We start from the raw sequence: 16592 nt of genomic DNA on the forward strand, positions 1-16592 counted from the left end.
GGGGAGGGTTTGGGGGCGGGCCTGGTTCTGGGGAGGGTTTGGGGGCGGGCCTGGTTCTGGTTCTGGGGAGGGTGTGGGGGCGGGCCTGGTCCTGGATCTGGGGTGTGGGGGCGGGCCTGGTTCTGGGGAGGGTTTGGGGGCGGGCCTGGTTTGGGGAAGGGGGGGTTGGGGGCGAGACTTGTTCTGGGGAGGGCTCGGGGGCGGGTCTGGTTCTGGGGAAGGTTTGGGGCGGGCCTGGTTTGGGGAAGGGGGTTTGGGGGCGGGCCTGGTTCTGGGGGCGCCCCGCCCGCCGCCCCGCCCCGCCCGGCCCACTGGGCCCGCCTCCCGCAGGAGCCGCAGGCAGAGCGTCCGGCGGCCGGGAGGGACGGGGGCTCACAGCCCGACGCACGGACGCAGGGACGCCGGAGCCCGCCCGAGCATGTGGAAGCTGGGCCGGGGCCGGGTGCTGCTGGACGAGCCTCCCGAGGATGAGGACGGCCTGCGGGGGGGACCGCCACAGGCAGCCGCCGCCGCCGCCGCCCAGGCGCAGGTGAGAGGGGGCGCGCAGGTGGGGGCTGCGGGTAGGCCGGGGGCGCGCAGGTGGGGGGCGCGCAGCTGTAGGTGCGGGTAGGTGGCGGCACAGTTTGGGCGCGCAGGTCAGGCTGGGGCTGCGTAGCTCCGGGGTGCGGCCCGCTAGGTGCCCGAGTGCGGAGTGGGAGAACTTGACCCGAGGCTGGTCCGGGGCTGAGTTGCCCCTGTGGTCCGCGTGGACTCCCTCCCCGCGTTACTGGCCAGGCTGCCGGAGTCCTCGCCGCTGGTGAGGGGCCCCAGTGCCCCCACGCGTGTTACTTGGGGGGCGCAGTCCCGGGAGAGCGGGGACGCGGGGTGCGCACCCCGCAGAGTGGGCGTCGTGGGCCCCGTGGGCCCCGTGGGCCCCGTGGGCCCGGGAGGCAGAGGTCCACGCCGGGTGCTGGCGTCCCTGGCGGAGCTGGCCGAGAAGGCCTGAATCATTGCGCGCCCGGACGGCCTCCTCGTGGACACTAAGCAGCTTTGAACGACCGCAGCTCAATGTTAAGTGGGCTAAGTATTTGTTTGCATAACAAGTGTTTTTGTAAATCCCTGGTTTTTCTGAAGGAATCTGGCAGAAGTCACTTATACTGAAAACCGAAAGGCCTTTGCCTGACGAGTGTGGAGATATGTTTGGTATGTCTAGAATTTTTTTAATTAAAAGGGCTCCCAGGTGCGCCCTGTGTGCCTTACATGTGGGCACCCCCTCCCCTCGCTCCTTTTCATGTACGTGAAATTCAGGTCAGAAATCAAGCTTTTCTTTCTTTTTTAAATGAGGGTCATAAAATATCTTTTTCTCTTAAACGTTTGGCATCTTCCTGATGCCATTGAGGTCGAATGGAAGCTAAGGCTTTATATCTTTTTTTCCGGGGACTTGGAAATAGTTTCTGAGCCGAAGAGTTTTTCTTAGGGACTGGAGTTGTTTCTTCTTGGTAGACATTTCCTATAGAAGTTAAATTCCGTTCCCACCTCTTGGAAAATGGAGTTGATTATGTTAAACGTTTAAATATGGTTACTATCTGAACTTGTCTTTGAGAAATAGTGCTTACCGACCTTTTTTTTTTTTTTTTTTAAATTTCAAAATGTTACAGCTATTCTAAACAGCCGCTCTCTTGAATGTAATGATGAGAATTTATATGTGGCCATAGAGTTAACTGCAAAAGCTATATAACTAATGCTGTTCAAAGATGAGCCGTATTATTTATTGTTTCTGGATAGAGCCTTGAGAATTTTAAAATGAGCCTTCCTGTGTTCTTCTCCCATTTCTCTTAATGAATCCTTAAACCCACTTTTTTCTCTTAAGTTGTTACTTTTAAATATTATTTTGAGACAGGGTCTTACCTACTAGGCTGGAGTGCAGTGGCACAGGCTGACAGCCTGGGCTCAACTGATTCTCCCCCCTCAGCCTCTGGAATAGCTGGGACTACAGGTGCGCACCACCTCACCTGGCTAATAAAAAAACAATAAACGTTTTTGTGGAGATGGGGTTTTGTTATGTTATCCAGGCAGATCTTGAACTCCTGGGCTCAAGTGATCTGCCTGCCTCAGCCTCCCAAAGTACTGGGATCCACAGGTCTGAGCTACCAGGCCTGGCCATAAGTTCTTATTTTGAAAAATTTCTAACATACAGAAAAGTAGAATAGGAGATTGAACACCCTCATATACTCCACCTAGATTCAGTCACTGGCAGCGCCTACTTAAAGTTCCTTTTCTGATTTTCTGTTTATAGAATTGTCATCTATACTTCTAAAGTGTGTGTTGTGGGGGAGGGAGGGACTTTAATAGACTTTATTTTTCAGGCCAGGTGTGGTAGCTTACACCTGTGATCCCAGTACTTTGGGAGGCTGAGGCTGGCAGATCACTTGAGCCCAGAAGTTGGAGATCTGCCTGGACAACATAACAAGACCTCATCTCCACAAAAACTTTTTTTTTTTAAATTAGCAAATTTGAGGAGAAAGTACAGAGAGTTCTCATGGATCCCGGGCCCCCCACTATCAACACCCCCACAGAGTGGTGCGTTTGTTACAATCTGTGGACCTGCACGGGGCTCATGGTTCTCACCTGGGAGGGCTCGAGCTGCTCAGTGTTGTGCACCCTTTGGTATGTGTACTGACTGTGTCCACCATTAGAGGAGTTTTGCTGCCCTAGAGACCTTCTTTGTGTCCTCCCTTCCCGGAACCCCTGGCAACCACTGATCTTTGTACTGTCCCCATAGTTTGTTTTCCAGAATGTCATTTGGTCGCATTCACTCAGTGTGTAGCCTTTTCAGGTTCGCTTCTCTCGTTTAGAAAGATGCATTTAAGTTTCCTTCATGTCTTTTCATGGCTTGTAGCTCATTTATTTCTAGTGCTGAATGGTACTCCACTGTCTGGCTGTACCACAGTTTATCTCTTCACCCTCTGGGGACATGTTGGTTGCTTTCACTCAACCAACATCAGTTTATTCATGTACCAGCTGTAAGCATCAGGGGCTGGTTTTTGTGTGAATGTAAGTTTTCAACTTACTTGGGTAGATAGCTAGGAGTGTGATTGCTGGATTGCATGATGAGAGTGTTTATAAGAAACTGCCAAACTGTCTTCCAAAGTGGCTGCACCAGTTTGCACTCCCATGGGCCAGGAATGAGAGTTACTGTTGCTGTACATCCTTGTCAGCATTTGGTGCTGTCAGTATCTAGATTTTGTCCACCCTAGTAGGTGTGTGGTGGTGTCTCCTTGTCTTGAATTGTGTTTCCTCGATGAGGAATGTATTGAGCATCTTTTCAGATGTATACTTATTATCAGTGTCTCTTTTTTGGTGAGGTGTCTGTTCAGATCTTTTGCCCCATTTTTAAATTAGGTGGTTTGATTTCTCATTGTTGAGTTTTAAGAGTTCTTTGTATGTTTTGGCTACTGGTCCTTTATATGTATATGTTTTACAAAGATTTTCTGTCTGTGGCTTGACTTCACATTCTCTTGACAGTGTCTTTTTCAGAGCAAAAGTTTTTAATTTTCGTGAAGCTTCTCTTATGAATTATTTCTTTCATGGATATGCCTTTGGTATTATATTTAAAAAATCATCACTGTACCCAGGATTTTCTCAGTTATCTGCTAGTTGTGAATCTTGACTGTGGTTTTTATGTTACGTTATTACGGGTATCTAAAGTTTGTGTTGAAAAAACATTGCTGTATAAAAATAGAGAAAATGTTTGTTAATTGTGACAGGGTAGTCATTCTAAATTTAGTTAATTTCTTCAAGAGGACTGATCTTTATGGAAAAGCTAACTTGTCTTAGAATTAAATTTTAAAATTCATGAAAAGTCTATCATAAAACTTCTGCCTATAAAATTTTGAAGTTGAGAGAAGTAGGAATTAATACGCAAATAGGATTTAATGAATCTGTTAAATTCACTGTCGTATTAGAAATTCTCAATTCTGTTTCATTCTTGGTCTTTTGTCCTACCCTCCAAATTTTTCAGTCAGTGTGATATTGAACGTACAGGTTGAGAGCACATCCTGCCTGATTCTAGAAAGGTATTCTGTTTGCAATCATACCTGTCCTGTTGCCTTTCTTGAAAATCAGGTTACACAGCTATTTTTTTTTTAAGTGAAAAAGTAGATAATGTTAGGTTCTAATAGATTTGAAATGTGAAGCATTCAAAATTACTTGGACTTAAAGGACATTTAACTATTACTAAAATAATTTTAACTTTTTTTTTTTTTTTTTTTTTTTTTTTGAGACGGAGTTTCGCTCCTGTTACCCAGGCTGGAGTGCAATGGCGCGACCTCGGCTCACTGCAACCTCCACCTCCTCGGTTCAGGCAATTCTCCTGTCTCAGCCTCCTGAGTAGCTGGGATTACAGGCACGCACCACCATGCCCAGCTAACTTTTTGTATTTTTAGTAGAGACGAGATTTCACCTTGTTGACCAGGATGGTCTCGATCTCTCGACCTCGTGATCCACCCGCCTCGGCCTCCCAAAGTGCTGGGATTACAGGCTTGAGCCACCGCGCCCGGCCGATTTTAACATTTTAGAAACTAAATTTCTGAGCATCTGTTTAGGCTATTGGCCTTTTTTTGGTCATAAGTACACTTTTGTATTAAAATATAACCATGATGTTTATGAGGACAATCATTCACTGCAGTCCTTCAACAAGGAGACACAAGTTTTAATGAATCTAATGTTACTTTAAAAAAAAAAAACTGCTAATGAAAATATTTCTTGAGATTGTTAGGTCTTAAATTCTTCCCCCTTTCTAATGGGAAACGTTGTTAAGCTCTTTTGTGTGTCTATAAGCAATTATGCAGGTACATAGTGTATGTTCAGAAACAAAGATTTACTGTCTCACTACTCACATTTTTCTCTACCTTGAGTTGTTTCCTTCATAATAAGTGTCTCATGGAGTGCTTCCTGTTCCAGCACTGCCAGCTGGAAAAAATCCATTTTAAGGCTGTGTGACATTAAATGATATTAAATTGCTGTGACAAAATTTATTTCGTTGGGCCTCTTACGGTGTATATAAAGGTTGCTGAGCCATTTTTTAACCTGTGCCCCTCAAAGTTTTATGCAAATAGTAGATAAAGAAGTGCAGAGACCTGTTCAACATGGATAGATGGTTTAGATGGGTCTAACACAGACAGTGTAGACGAGTTCATCTGTTGCCTCTAAACTGGATTGCATAGGGATTTGGCTAGCCTTAACTAATGGCTTTCTAAACAAAACTCAGAGAATCTTTGACATATGTTCAGTTAAAAATTTAAAAGCCTTAGACATATTCTGTAGACATTGCAAAGAAAAAAAGGAAGAAAAATCAAGGACTATTTCAGGTGTTTTAAAATCATGCTTGGAGATGGGAAGACCCAAGGAATAGTGAACCTTAGTTTAGATGACACAAAGTCACTCTTGTATGGCACTGAGAGGCTCTGTGATGTGTGCTTTAGTGGTGTCTGGGAAGAAAGGAGTGGAATAAATGCAATAGATGGTACTGATTAGCACTCTCAATTCCAGAAAAGGCCTGATGTTCTACTGGAGGGCAGGTATGTGGGGAGGCAGAGGCCTTTCTCTCCTTGTCTGTAAAGCTAACATTTTGTTAACTGTTTTCCATTATTTCTCTTAAAAATAAAAGCAAATATTCACCGTTTTCTTATGCAGACATTAACCTGCAGTATGTAAATGCCTTCACACCTGTCTTTTCCCACTTGCAATAAGTGGTAGCCCTTATCAATACACGAAGAGCTTCTTCTTTCTTTCATGTGTATTTGTGCGTTAAATGTTGAACAGTCGTCTTAGTTCATACAGGCCGCTATAACAGAATAGGATAAACTGGGTGGATTCAACAGCAAACATTTTTTTCTCCAGTTCAGAAGCTGGAAGTCTAAGATCAGGGTGCTTCTTTCTTGGTGAGGGGCTGCTTCCTGGTTTGCAGAGGGTGCTGCCTTCACACTGCCTCCTCCCAAGGCAAAGGGAGCTCTAGCTTCTTACTCCCATATTAGGACACTCATCTCATCATAGGGGTCCCACTCTCGGCTTCATCTCACCCCGATCGCCTCTCAGACACCGCCTGCAAATGCCATCACATGAGGGGATGTGAGTTCTGGGGACACAGACATTCAGTTCACAGCGGTTGCATTTCCTTACATGGATATACAGGTTTTTAAGTACAGATTTAAAAAACTAATTCCCATTTCCTTACATGGATATACAGGTTTTTAAGTACAGATTTAAAAAACTAATTCCCTATTGATGCCTTTAGGGGTTATTTCTTTTTCTGTTACAGGCCTGCAGCATAGTCATTTCACATATCTAGAAGTAGAGCAGTCCAAGGGAACATGCATTTGTGGTTTTGATGGAGGTTTCCAAATTGCTCTCCTAAAGAGGCCGTCCTGATTTACATTCCAGCTAGCAGCATATGCGAATGTTTCTCACCACACTCTTACCAGTGTGATGTGATGCTCATCATGTCTTCAGGATTTTAGATCTGATGGAGAGAAAAGTTGTGTCTTAATGTGATTTTAATTTGCCTTTCTCTTATTGATATTCAGTAGCTTCTTAAAGGTTTATAAGCCCTCTAAAGACTTCTTCATCAGTCCTGTTACCATGTCACTGAATGTATGAAACTCTAGGCAAGATAATTGTATTTGCATGAAAATATGGTCAGGTAGTTTAGATTCGGACTTGGTTTCTGGTGAGCCTTGATTGGATCTACACCCTATCTCTGCCTTTTGTTAAGCCACTTGACCTAGCCAAACTGTAAAATTAGGATAAGTAGAGCTATCACTAGTGTTTAGTGAGGCTGTGCTTAGCCCCTGTTGAATAAGCCCTTGATATGGATTGGTGCTACCATGTGACACATGGAGAAACTGGGTGCAAAGTGGGAGGGGCTGGGAAGGTCACACAGCTGCTGACAGACTCTCCCTGACCCAGCTTTAGTCAGGACCTCTTTTGTCCTGCCCAGCTTCAGGAGAAGTCCCTACAGTGAGAACCTGGCTGGATGTCTGATTGAGTTCCTGATCCCCAGGCCTTGATGTCTGAGTGCTTGGCCCACCTGTAGCAAGAATCCCCTACCCTGGAAGTGTTCTCTTGGTCACTTTCCATCCCAAAACCCCTTTGTGGTTGGCTGCAAATCACAGCTGTCTTAGCCTATCGGGAGCTGAACAAAACTTCTCTACCCTATTGAGATAGCTTTGATTGAATCTCCCTGTTTTAACAATGCTGCAGAAGCTTTATCAGTAGTGAAATGTCGCAGACATTTTGTTTTAAAAACAAAACCTCTTCCCAACCGAGAAAACTTAATAATATTGGAAGAGGAAGAAAATAATTTTATTATGAAGGAGTACTTAGCTAGGATGTGACATATCACAGGCACAGACTGTGAAGATGAAAGAAATTTGTCTTTCATATAGCCAAGTAGATGCAACCCATTGTATTCATGTTTTCAAGACAAAATTGCCAACCTGATCCTATCTTTACGAGGAGGCAGGGTTTGCAACTTGGAGTCAGGTGACAGCTGAAGTTAGTTAGGCCCATCTCTTCTGGGAAATGTCCTCTTCTGTTTCAGGTAGTTGTGAGACTGATAGGACGCTAATTTAGCATTCGACCTTAAAGGAGTCCTACTTCTCAAACCCTGGCAAATTCTTGTTTACTTGCCTAATGAAGACTTCTAAAAACCTTGTGGTCCTTATGGCCAGCATCTGCAAACCAGACTGTCCTGCCCCTGGGTTGAAATGAAATAGTGAAAACTAAATGAAATCATCCATCTCCAGCCCTTAATAATTTTCTCTGGCAGACACACTAAAAGAAGAAAGAGTAGGTCTTGTTAAAGAATAGAAATAGTGGGCTGGACGCGGTGGCTCATGCCTGTAATCCCAGCACTTTGGGAGGCCGAGACGGGTGGATCATGAGGTCAAGAGATCGAGACCATCCTGGTCAACATGGTGAAACCCCGTCTCTACTAAAAATACAAAAAATTAGCTGGGCATGGTGGCTTGTGCCTGTAATCCCAGCTACTCAGGAGGCTGAGGCAGGAGAATTGCCTGAAGTCAGGAGGTGGAGGTTGCAGTGAGCTGAGATCGCGCCAGAGCGAAACTCCATCTGAAAATTAAAAAAAGAATAGAAATAGTTAGTGTCTTTTACTGACTTAGGATTTGACCTTCTGGTATCCCTTGCTCTGGACGGTGGGGTGCTGTGCAGGCAGGAGGGTCTGGGACAACCGCATTTGAGCACTTCTTGTATGTCGGGCATTTGGACAACACGAGCTTCTCTGGAGGGCTGTCTCATTCTAGGCTGAATACTCACTGCTGTATCCCCTAAGGCCAGGAAGGGAGCGAGGCCCACACGTGGGTCTCAGCAGTGCCTGTGAGAGGAGTGTACCTGGTGTGGGGTTTCCACCTTACGGCACCCAATGGGAGCTGCTCATTTGAGTCAGGGCAGGAACTCTGCAGTCTGGAGGGGGAGCAGGAATTTTCCAGCCTTAGGGGAGTTGAACTCCATGCAGATTCATTCTTGGGTAAACAGATACTTGTAGGGTTAGTCTAGTTGGGCGCTCATATGAGCTGAGTCAGATATTCAGTCAGCTGAGTACTTTAATCAAATCTACGTGGGTGATTACTTGAGAGGAAGCAGGAAGGGTCAGTTATCATATTACGGAAGGGAAGGAGAATCCTAGGTGCTGCTCATGAGCTCCGGATTCAACTGGCTCCTCTTAACGGTTGCTTGGGGAGCTCCTGCCTGTGGAACAGCGTGGTGCTTTCATCCACGGAAATATGGCAAACATTTTTTAGTGGCCACATTAAAAAGTTTTAATGCAATATTTTAAATTTGCTATATTCAGCAAATTATATCAATAGTTAATATAAAATTATTACTGAGATCCTTTACATTTTGTTCATACTCAGTCTGAAATGTATTTTACATTTAGCAGCAAAAGATATTAATAAATATGTATCAAACTGGATGCTAAATTTTCTTCAGAAATACTTGACCAGTATTTAGAGTTTATAAAATATATAACTGAAAAAGTAGGTTACCTTATCTCAGTTGTTTCAGACATACTTAAAAGTTTTCAATAACTGAAATGGAATGTTTTTAATTTGAAATTTGAATAATGAAAAACTCATTTCTACTGGCCCTATTTCAGGTCCTCAGTAGCTGTTTTTAGGGAATGCAAACTGATTAGGAAAGCACAGCTCTAGAATCTTCTTTCAGACTCAGATCAGCTCGCTAAAGATGTGGTGGATTCTTTTACTTGCTTGGGCCTGTGAAACTCCTCAAGCAGTTAGCTAGGTAAATTCCAGGTGTCTTGACTGTATCTTTTTAGTAAGCCACTGAAGGGCAGAATGATGAGGGACTAAGCATCTGCCTCCCAGGCCCTAGCATATTACTCTGTATAGTGTTCACCTGTAAATGTTAATAATGGGTTGAAATTTTTATTCCTGAGAGTTTAAAACCCTAATTGATAAGATGTACTTTCATTGGTTTTTGCTAGAGCTTAAGGTGGCATGACTTAGAATGTCTAAAAGCTGCCATTCTTACCACATTTGAGTTACGCTGTGGGTTTCCCTATGTGAGTCAATCAGTGTCTTGAAAACTGAATGTTACTGAACGTGGAGCCTAGCTTGCTGAGCCAGGGCTGGTGGGTCCACCTCATTGTGCTCAGATTTGCCTCAGGTGGGCACTTGTCCATATGATGGGAAACACTACAGTCTGTCTTCAGCTTTTTCTAGATCACCTGTTGGCAGGAATGGACAACTTGGCTTTATGCCTGCATTTGGGGAGTGGATGCACGTGTAGGGCTTGTCAGCCTTGCCTCAGGAATTAAAAGCCGAAGACTGAAGCTCAGGGGGTTTTACCTGTTATTTCAGAGTGAGTCAAATGCAGACCACAGACCAGGAACACCTTCTTTTGTCTTTCTGTCTGTTCAGAGCAGGGAAGTTGTTTTATGTTTGCTTTATCTGATCCTCCACTTCACCTTAGTTGGGGTTCTGTCTTGGTGCTGCACATAACTAGGCGAACCACAGTTTCTGCTTTGGGCGTCTCGTGGGGGCTGCTGTGAGGGAAAACTGCCTGCTCTCACCTTGGCTTTGTGTAGAAAGGGAGGGACCCATGAGCTAGGGTGGTGCAGCTGCTCCCAAAGACTTGGGAACCGGGCGAGTGTGTGCGCAACCCACAGACAAGTTTGAATCTAAGGAGAAGCCTTGCTATTTATTAGCAGTTAATAAATGTGCTATTAATAAAAGCACATTTATTAATATCTTGAAAAAAGCCACATCTGCTTTAGGTGTGGCTTTTTTCAAGATAATAATAAATGTGTATTCAAACCATGATGTAGCTTTATAATCTTTCAGTTGGAAGTACAATATTTACAAAAACATTATAAATGAAGTGGCAGATACTAGTGCCAGCGTTTGAAAGACAACTTGAGTCCTTTTATGACAGCTGCTGTTGTGTACAGAGAGGAATGCTTTTTACTCAGTGTGTTGTTTTGTTTTTAGTCAGAGCGTGTCTTGATTTAGAGGATGGAACCCTGGATGATGATGCTGGTGCTTGCCAGGTGCTGGGCATTAGAGTTGGTGCTTTATAGCTGTTGCAGCCTCTCACAATAGCCCAAAATTAGTTACAGTTCATCTTCATTATTTGTGGATTCCATATTTGCAAATTCAACTACTTGCTAATATTTATTTGTAATCTCCCAATCATTACTCACAGTGCCTTCAAAGTTGTCCACAGACTTGCAGAGAGCAAACACTTACCACCCAGCAAGTTCCTTCCCCGCTGAGGCGTGTATCCTTCGTGCAGTCTGTTGAGAGCTACCTTATTTTCCCGTTTGTGTGCTTGCTTGTGATTTCACTGTTTATCATAGCCCGCAAGTGTAGTGCTGACGTGCTGTCTAGTGTTGCCAAGCATAAGAAGGCTTGGCGCTTCCTACGGAGGGAACACCTGTGTTAGAGATGGCTCAGTTACGAGTTACAGGGCTAGCGCCTGAGTCTGTTGTGAGTGAATCCACGGCAGGTATTAAATCAAAACAAGGTTATGCATTGATTTTTGATGGAAAGTTGTTACCAGGGGCTTGCAGGAACCCTGGCCTGTGTTTTTCCTAACAGCAATAATTCAGTATTTGCTAATTGACTGTTTGTGGCACTTTATACGACATAACTACTGTGAATGAGATTAAATTATATTTTACATTCAAGGAACATAGAGAAGTTAAATAACTTGATTAAAGTTGTAACCTTGTAAGTTATGTGTGTTGGCAGCCACCAGTAGGAATTTGAATCCAAGTTTCTCTGGGTTTATATTCTTTGTTGCATTATTCTTACCTTATATGTTACGATAAATTTGTGATACCATTTTTCTTCGTTTTCCAAATATTCTTTTTTTTTTTTAATTGAAAAATAACTAAGCTGGGCGCGGTGGCTCAAGCCTGTAATCCCAGCACTTTGGGAGGCCGAGGCGGGCGGATCACGAGGTTAAGAGATCGAGACCATCCTGGTCAACATGGTGAAACCCCGTCTCTACTAAAAAATACAAAAAATTAGCTGGGCATGGTGGTGCCTGCGTGCCTGTAATCCCAGCTACTCAGGAGGCTGAGGCAGGAGAATTGCCTGAACCCAGGAGGCGGAGGTTGCGGTGAGCCGAGATGGCGCCATTGCACTCCAGCCTGGGGAACAAGAGTGAAACTCCGTCTCAAAAAAAAAAATAAATAACTAGATCAGTGCCTTTTGAAAGCACTGATAAAATTGTGTTTTGCCGGGCGCGATGGTTCACGCCTGTAATCCCAGCACTTTGGGAGGCCGAGGCGGGTGGATCACAAGGTCAAGAGATTGAGACCATCCTGGTCAACATGGTGAAACCCCGTCTCTACTAAAAAAAAATACAAAAAATTAGCTGGGCATGGTGGTGCCTGCGTGCCTGTAATCCCAGCTACTCAGGAGGCTGAGGCAGGAGAATTGCCTGAACCCAGGAGGTAGAGGTTGCGGTGAGCCGAGATCGCACCATTGCACTCCAGCCTGGATAACAAGAGCAAAACTCCGTCTCAAAAAAAAAAAAAAAAAAAAAAATTGTGTTTTGGTGGAAATTCCAATACAGTAAACATGACAGTATACTTTTAATTTTTGCCATGCTTGAGTTTTGTATTAATGAGTTTCCCGGTAGAAGTCTTACTGTTGGAGATAAATAGTTCTCTGGAAAATTAGCAAGTGAGAAGCACTAGTACATTGTGAGAGAAGAGAACTGGTGTACATCCACCTACCCTCTACTTATAGAGGATTTCTGACACCGTTGAACACCTGACTGCTCTCCTGGACTTAGGAGAAAAAGAAATAGATGCCATGTCTTTTATTTGTTTTGTTCTGCTATAGCCACAAACTGTATCACAGCCCTTTTTACTTATAATCGGGGGAGGGGGACAGAAAATGAAGCAGTGGAAGTGACACAGGAGGGCAGTACAGGGGAGAACTGGAAAATCCCATTAAGGAGTATAGGCTTCATTTGTTAGCTTAATACCGAAGAATTCGGAGTAACAGCTTGGTTGTATTTTGTAAAGATTACTTGTCTAAGGAGGAGGGGTTGGGGGCAAGATGCCCATGAAACAACTTGGGTTCTAGTGGGGGAGGTCAGCTGTGAAATGAGAACCTGAGGTCCACATGGAGGATTTGTCAGGACAGGTAGGAAAAGGTGAGCCTGCCAAAGAGTCCTGATGAGAGTTGGTGCCTTTGGATGTGAAGATGAAGGCAGAAGGGCAGCTGCAGCTAAGAGTTTTGAGCTAGGGTGGTCAGGAGAAGGGCGTGCCCTAAGAGTCCCAGAGAAGTCCCTGGTGGTCTGGCTGTGGGAGCAGCCCAGTAAGGCTGCTGATGGATGTGCTGGCTGTGAAATGACATCTATTCAGAGTTGAGGGGCCCAGCAGTGATATGGGGTGGGAATGGAGAGGCTTACATGCTTCTAGCTTGTGGCACTGTAAAAAATGTATGAGAATCTGGTTCTCTATTTCAGAACTCATAATTTGGTTGATAAGTGGTTGAGACCAGGAAGAAGAAGGGAGACAGCATGGTGCTGGAAAAGCCTCTCTCAGATGGTCTGGAGGCAGGAATGGGTTCCAGTGCTGTTTTGGGACTTCGGGGCAAATGAGTTCCTTTCTCTAGACTTCCTATTTAAGTGAGGGCTCTAGAGCAGGAGTCAGCAAACTTACTTACAGTAAAAGGAACAGATAGTCTGTTGTGGGCTTTGTGGGCCCTGCAGTCTGTCAGAACCACTCAGCTCTGCAGTTGCAGGTGTAAGCAGCCATAGGCAACATGTAAATGAATGGATGTGGCTATGTTCCAGTATAACTTTATTTACAAACAAAGGCCCTTATTTACTTGACCCTTGGTTTAGACTAAAGGATCTTTGAAATCTCTTCTGCCTGTAAGGTAACTTAATTCATTAGTTTATGATACAGAATTTGTTGTGATTGAGGGTAAAAATAGGAAGTCTTAATGTTAAACTCAGAAATAAATAGCATTGTCTTGAAGCTCACTTATATTCTTCCTGAACGTCCATTTTATTAGCTAGTGTGCATGTGTATAGTTTTAAGTGCTTTTGCATAAATGGTCTTATTTGGTCCTTATCCTATGATGAAATGAATGAGATTATATTCAAGGAGAAGACATTTAGAACAGTCTGTGATTGTATTCATGATCTTCACCCTAATAATAAAGAAGCTAGAAGAGCTGGACTGTATTTCTGTAGACAGCAAGAACTGTGTGATGGGTTCATCGTCTTGCTAGGGATCCTAGGAGCTAACACGTGCCCTTCTGAGACAGAATGTGTAGATTTCCCCCAATAGCAGGTTTCAGTGAGTACATGGCTGCCCCATGGCCCAAAGTCCCAGCATCCTTCACCCTGCAGGGCTCTTAAGTGAATGCTGGCTACCACATGTGAGGACATGCAACACGGGTGTCTTCCTGGACGTGCCCTGCCGCCTCTCTTTTCCCTTCACAGAGATGAGTAGATGTGGTGTACTCTCTTTCACCCTATGGATGAGGGCAGTTTCCAGAGATGGCAGAGGAATAAGAGGCAAGAACCTGGATTTCTGATACTGTTGAACACCTGACTGCTCTCTTGGACTTACGAGAAAAAGAAATATTTACCATGTCTTTTGTTTATTTGTTTTGTTCTGCTATAGCAGCAAACTGTATCACAGCCAGGAGACTTTATTACACAACCATTACTGGGACCCACCGTTTGTCAGAGAGCTGCCTGAAATCCCCTCATTCCTGTCCCAATTTCTTTCTTTCTTTTTTTTTTTTTTTTGAAACGGAGTTTCGCTCTTGTTACCCAGGCTGGAGAGCAATGGCACGATCTCGGCTCACCGCAACCTCCGCGTCCTGGGTTCAAGCAATTCTCCTGTCTCAGCCTCCTGAGTAGCTGGGATTACAGGCACGCGCCACCATGCCCAGCTAATTTTTTGTATTTTTAGTAGATATGGGGTTTCACCATGTTGACCGGGATGGTCTTGATCTCTTGACCCTTGTGATCCACCCGCCTCAGCCTCCCAAAGTGCTGGGATTACAGGCTTGAGCCACTGCGCCCGGCCTCCTGTCCTAATTTCTTAAACTGAAAAATACTAGGTTGAAATAGTATCTGGTGTGATTTAATGTTTCCTTGTAATTACTTACACCTCCTTTAGCTATTCTTTGCCAGATATTTGGCTATGGTTAATACTAAGCTTGTTGACTGAAGATGATTAATATTTCTTTTTAAAATAAAATTGTTTTGTAGTGAAGATGTTTTAAAAAATGAAGTCTTGTCCCCACAGTATAACGCAGACAATTAGTTTGATGTGGAATGAGCTTATGCCAATAAATTTTATAGAGAAAAGACAGTCTGTAACAGTGATTAAGGATGGCATCCTCATGCCTTTTCATTTTTTGTCATACATGAAAACATGTGTCCCTATGTGTGGTTTCTTCTGACATCAACCAATTCTTCAGTACCAACTGGGCATCCTACAATTCAGTGTCCTTCTGACATTCCCTATCCAGAATTAGCACAGACCCTATGGATTAAGGACTCATTCCCACAAGACTGCACCCACTTCAGATGCCAGATACCAGTGGGTACCCAAGTGATCATGAGTCTCTTATGTCACTCCACATAAAATGTGTGAAGTCAGCACAGTGGTGGAGTGGAAAGCCCCAGACCTTGTTCCCCAACAGGTTCTGACTGACAATATACAGTACAGAAGGATTTATGAGAATTACAGAAACCAGTTAAGAAGTCACAGTGCATCAGGTAAGCTCAAAGCCAAGAACAGCTACATTGAAATAGGGGGGGAAAAAGTCATGTAATTTCACGTGCTGTAGCCTTTCCCTGAAGGTGGCACAGCTTGGCATGATTGGTAATAAACACCCAACCTTCCACCTGGTAGGAAAGTAAAGAATGGAATGTAAGTCCAACATTCTGTATTTTGGGGGGCAGCCTGAATGAATGACTGGTTTCTGTCTCTCCTGACTCAGTGCCGACCGGGAACTGGCATACTTTGTATGCCCAGGGGCTTCAGAGAAAAAAAGAGTTCACTGGGTTTTTGCAGCAGTGCTGCCGATGGAAGTCAGGACAACACAGCACAGTCAGGAGAGAACATGTGGTTTTTGGCTTATCCGTTGGGCAGGAATGATAAGAATGGAAAGTGCATTCAACATTCTGGCTTTTCAGGGGGCTGCCCAAGAGACTGGTTCCTGTTATGCCTGACTCAGAGTGCTGATAGAACCAGCATATGTTGGATGTCTGGTGGCTGCTGAGAGGAAGTGAGAGCTCTGCAGCCTGTTGCTCTGCCAGACAACTGTGCCACAAACACCAGAGAGATCGAGAGATGACAAGCAATTGAAAAGAAACTGGAAGACCTCTCTTACTGGGACATTACATGTTCAAGTCCAGAGAAGATTCATCCCCAGAAAAGATTTGAGAGGGCCCAGCATCTCTAGCTGAGCTGATTGGGGAAGGTCTTCCCATGTACCAAGCCAGTCCATAAAGACTGGGAGAGGTGCCTGTTTTTTCAAATGCCCCCCCAAAAATTGGGTCTTGTTTTTATGTTTCATGAAAAAGAAATTGGGCCATGTTTTTCTATTTCTTCCTATGTCTCATTGGGAGAAAAAAAATAATGAGACATAGGAAGAAACAGAAAAACTTGGCCCAATTAATGGAACAAAATCTCCGGAATTTGACCCTAGAGAAATAGAGATTTATAAATTATCTGACAAATAATTCAAACTGATGATCTTAAAGAACAGAGATAGTCTACTAAATGAAATCAGGAAAAAATACAATTACCAAATAAGAATATCAACAACAAGATAGGAACTATAAAAAAGAACCAAATAAATTCTGGATCTGAGAAATAACTGAATTGAAAAATTAAGGATTCAAAAGCAGACCCATTCATGCAGAAAAAAGAATCAGCAAACTCAGCAGATCATTTAAATCGATCAAATCAGAGGAATAAAATGAATGAAAAGTAAAGTCTAAGGGACTTATGGTACACCATTGAGCGGACCAATATACCCATTATAGAAGTCCCAAAAGGAGAAGAGAGTGAAGGG

The 16592-nt window shown here is 44.0% G+C and overlaps 1 protein-coding gene across 3 annotated transcripts in view; it reads left to right on the plus strand.

Moving 5' to 3' along the window:
* Window positions 1–272: 272 nt before the first annotated feature.
* The window catches only part of TDRP (testis development related protein), a 62008-nt gene continuing 45688 nt past the window's right edge, over window positions 273–16592 (plus strand). For all 3 annotated transcript variants that reach the window (XR_012513348.1, XR_012513347.1, XM_039461176.2), the window contains exon 1: window positions 273–529. Coding sequence is in view for 1 of the 3 variants with exons in the window: in XM_039461176.2 (XP_039317110.1) it covers window positions 419–529 (111 nt within the window). In the remaining 2 variants the exon portion in view is untranslated. The remainder of the gene's footprint in view (window positions 530–16592) is intronic.

The sequence above is a fragment of the Saimiri boliviensis genome, chromosome 13 (assembly GCF_048565385.1).
Source record: "Saimiri boliviensis isolate mSaiBol1 chromosome 13, mSaiBol1.pri, whole genome shotgun sequence".
Lineage (NCBI taxonomy): Eukaryota > Metazoa > Chordata > Mammalia > Primates > Cebidae > Saimiri > Saimiri boliviensis.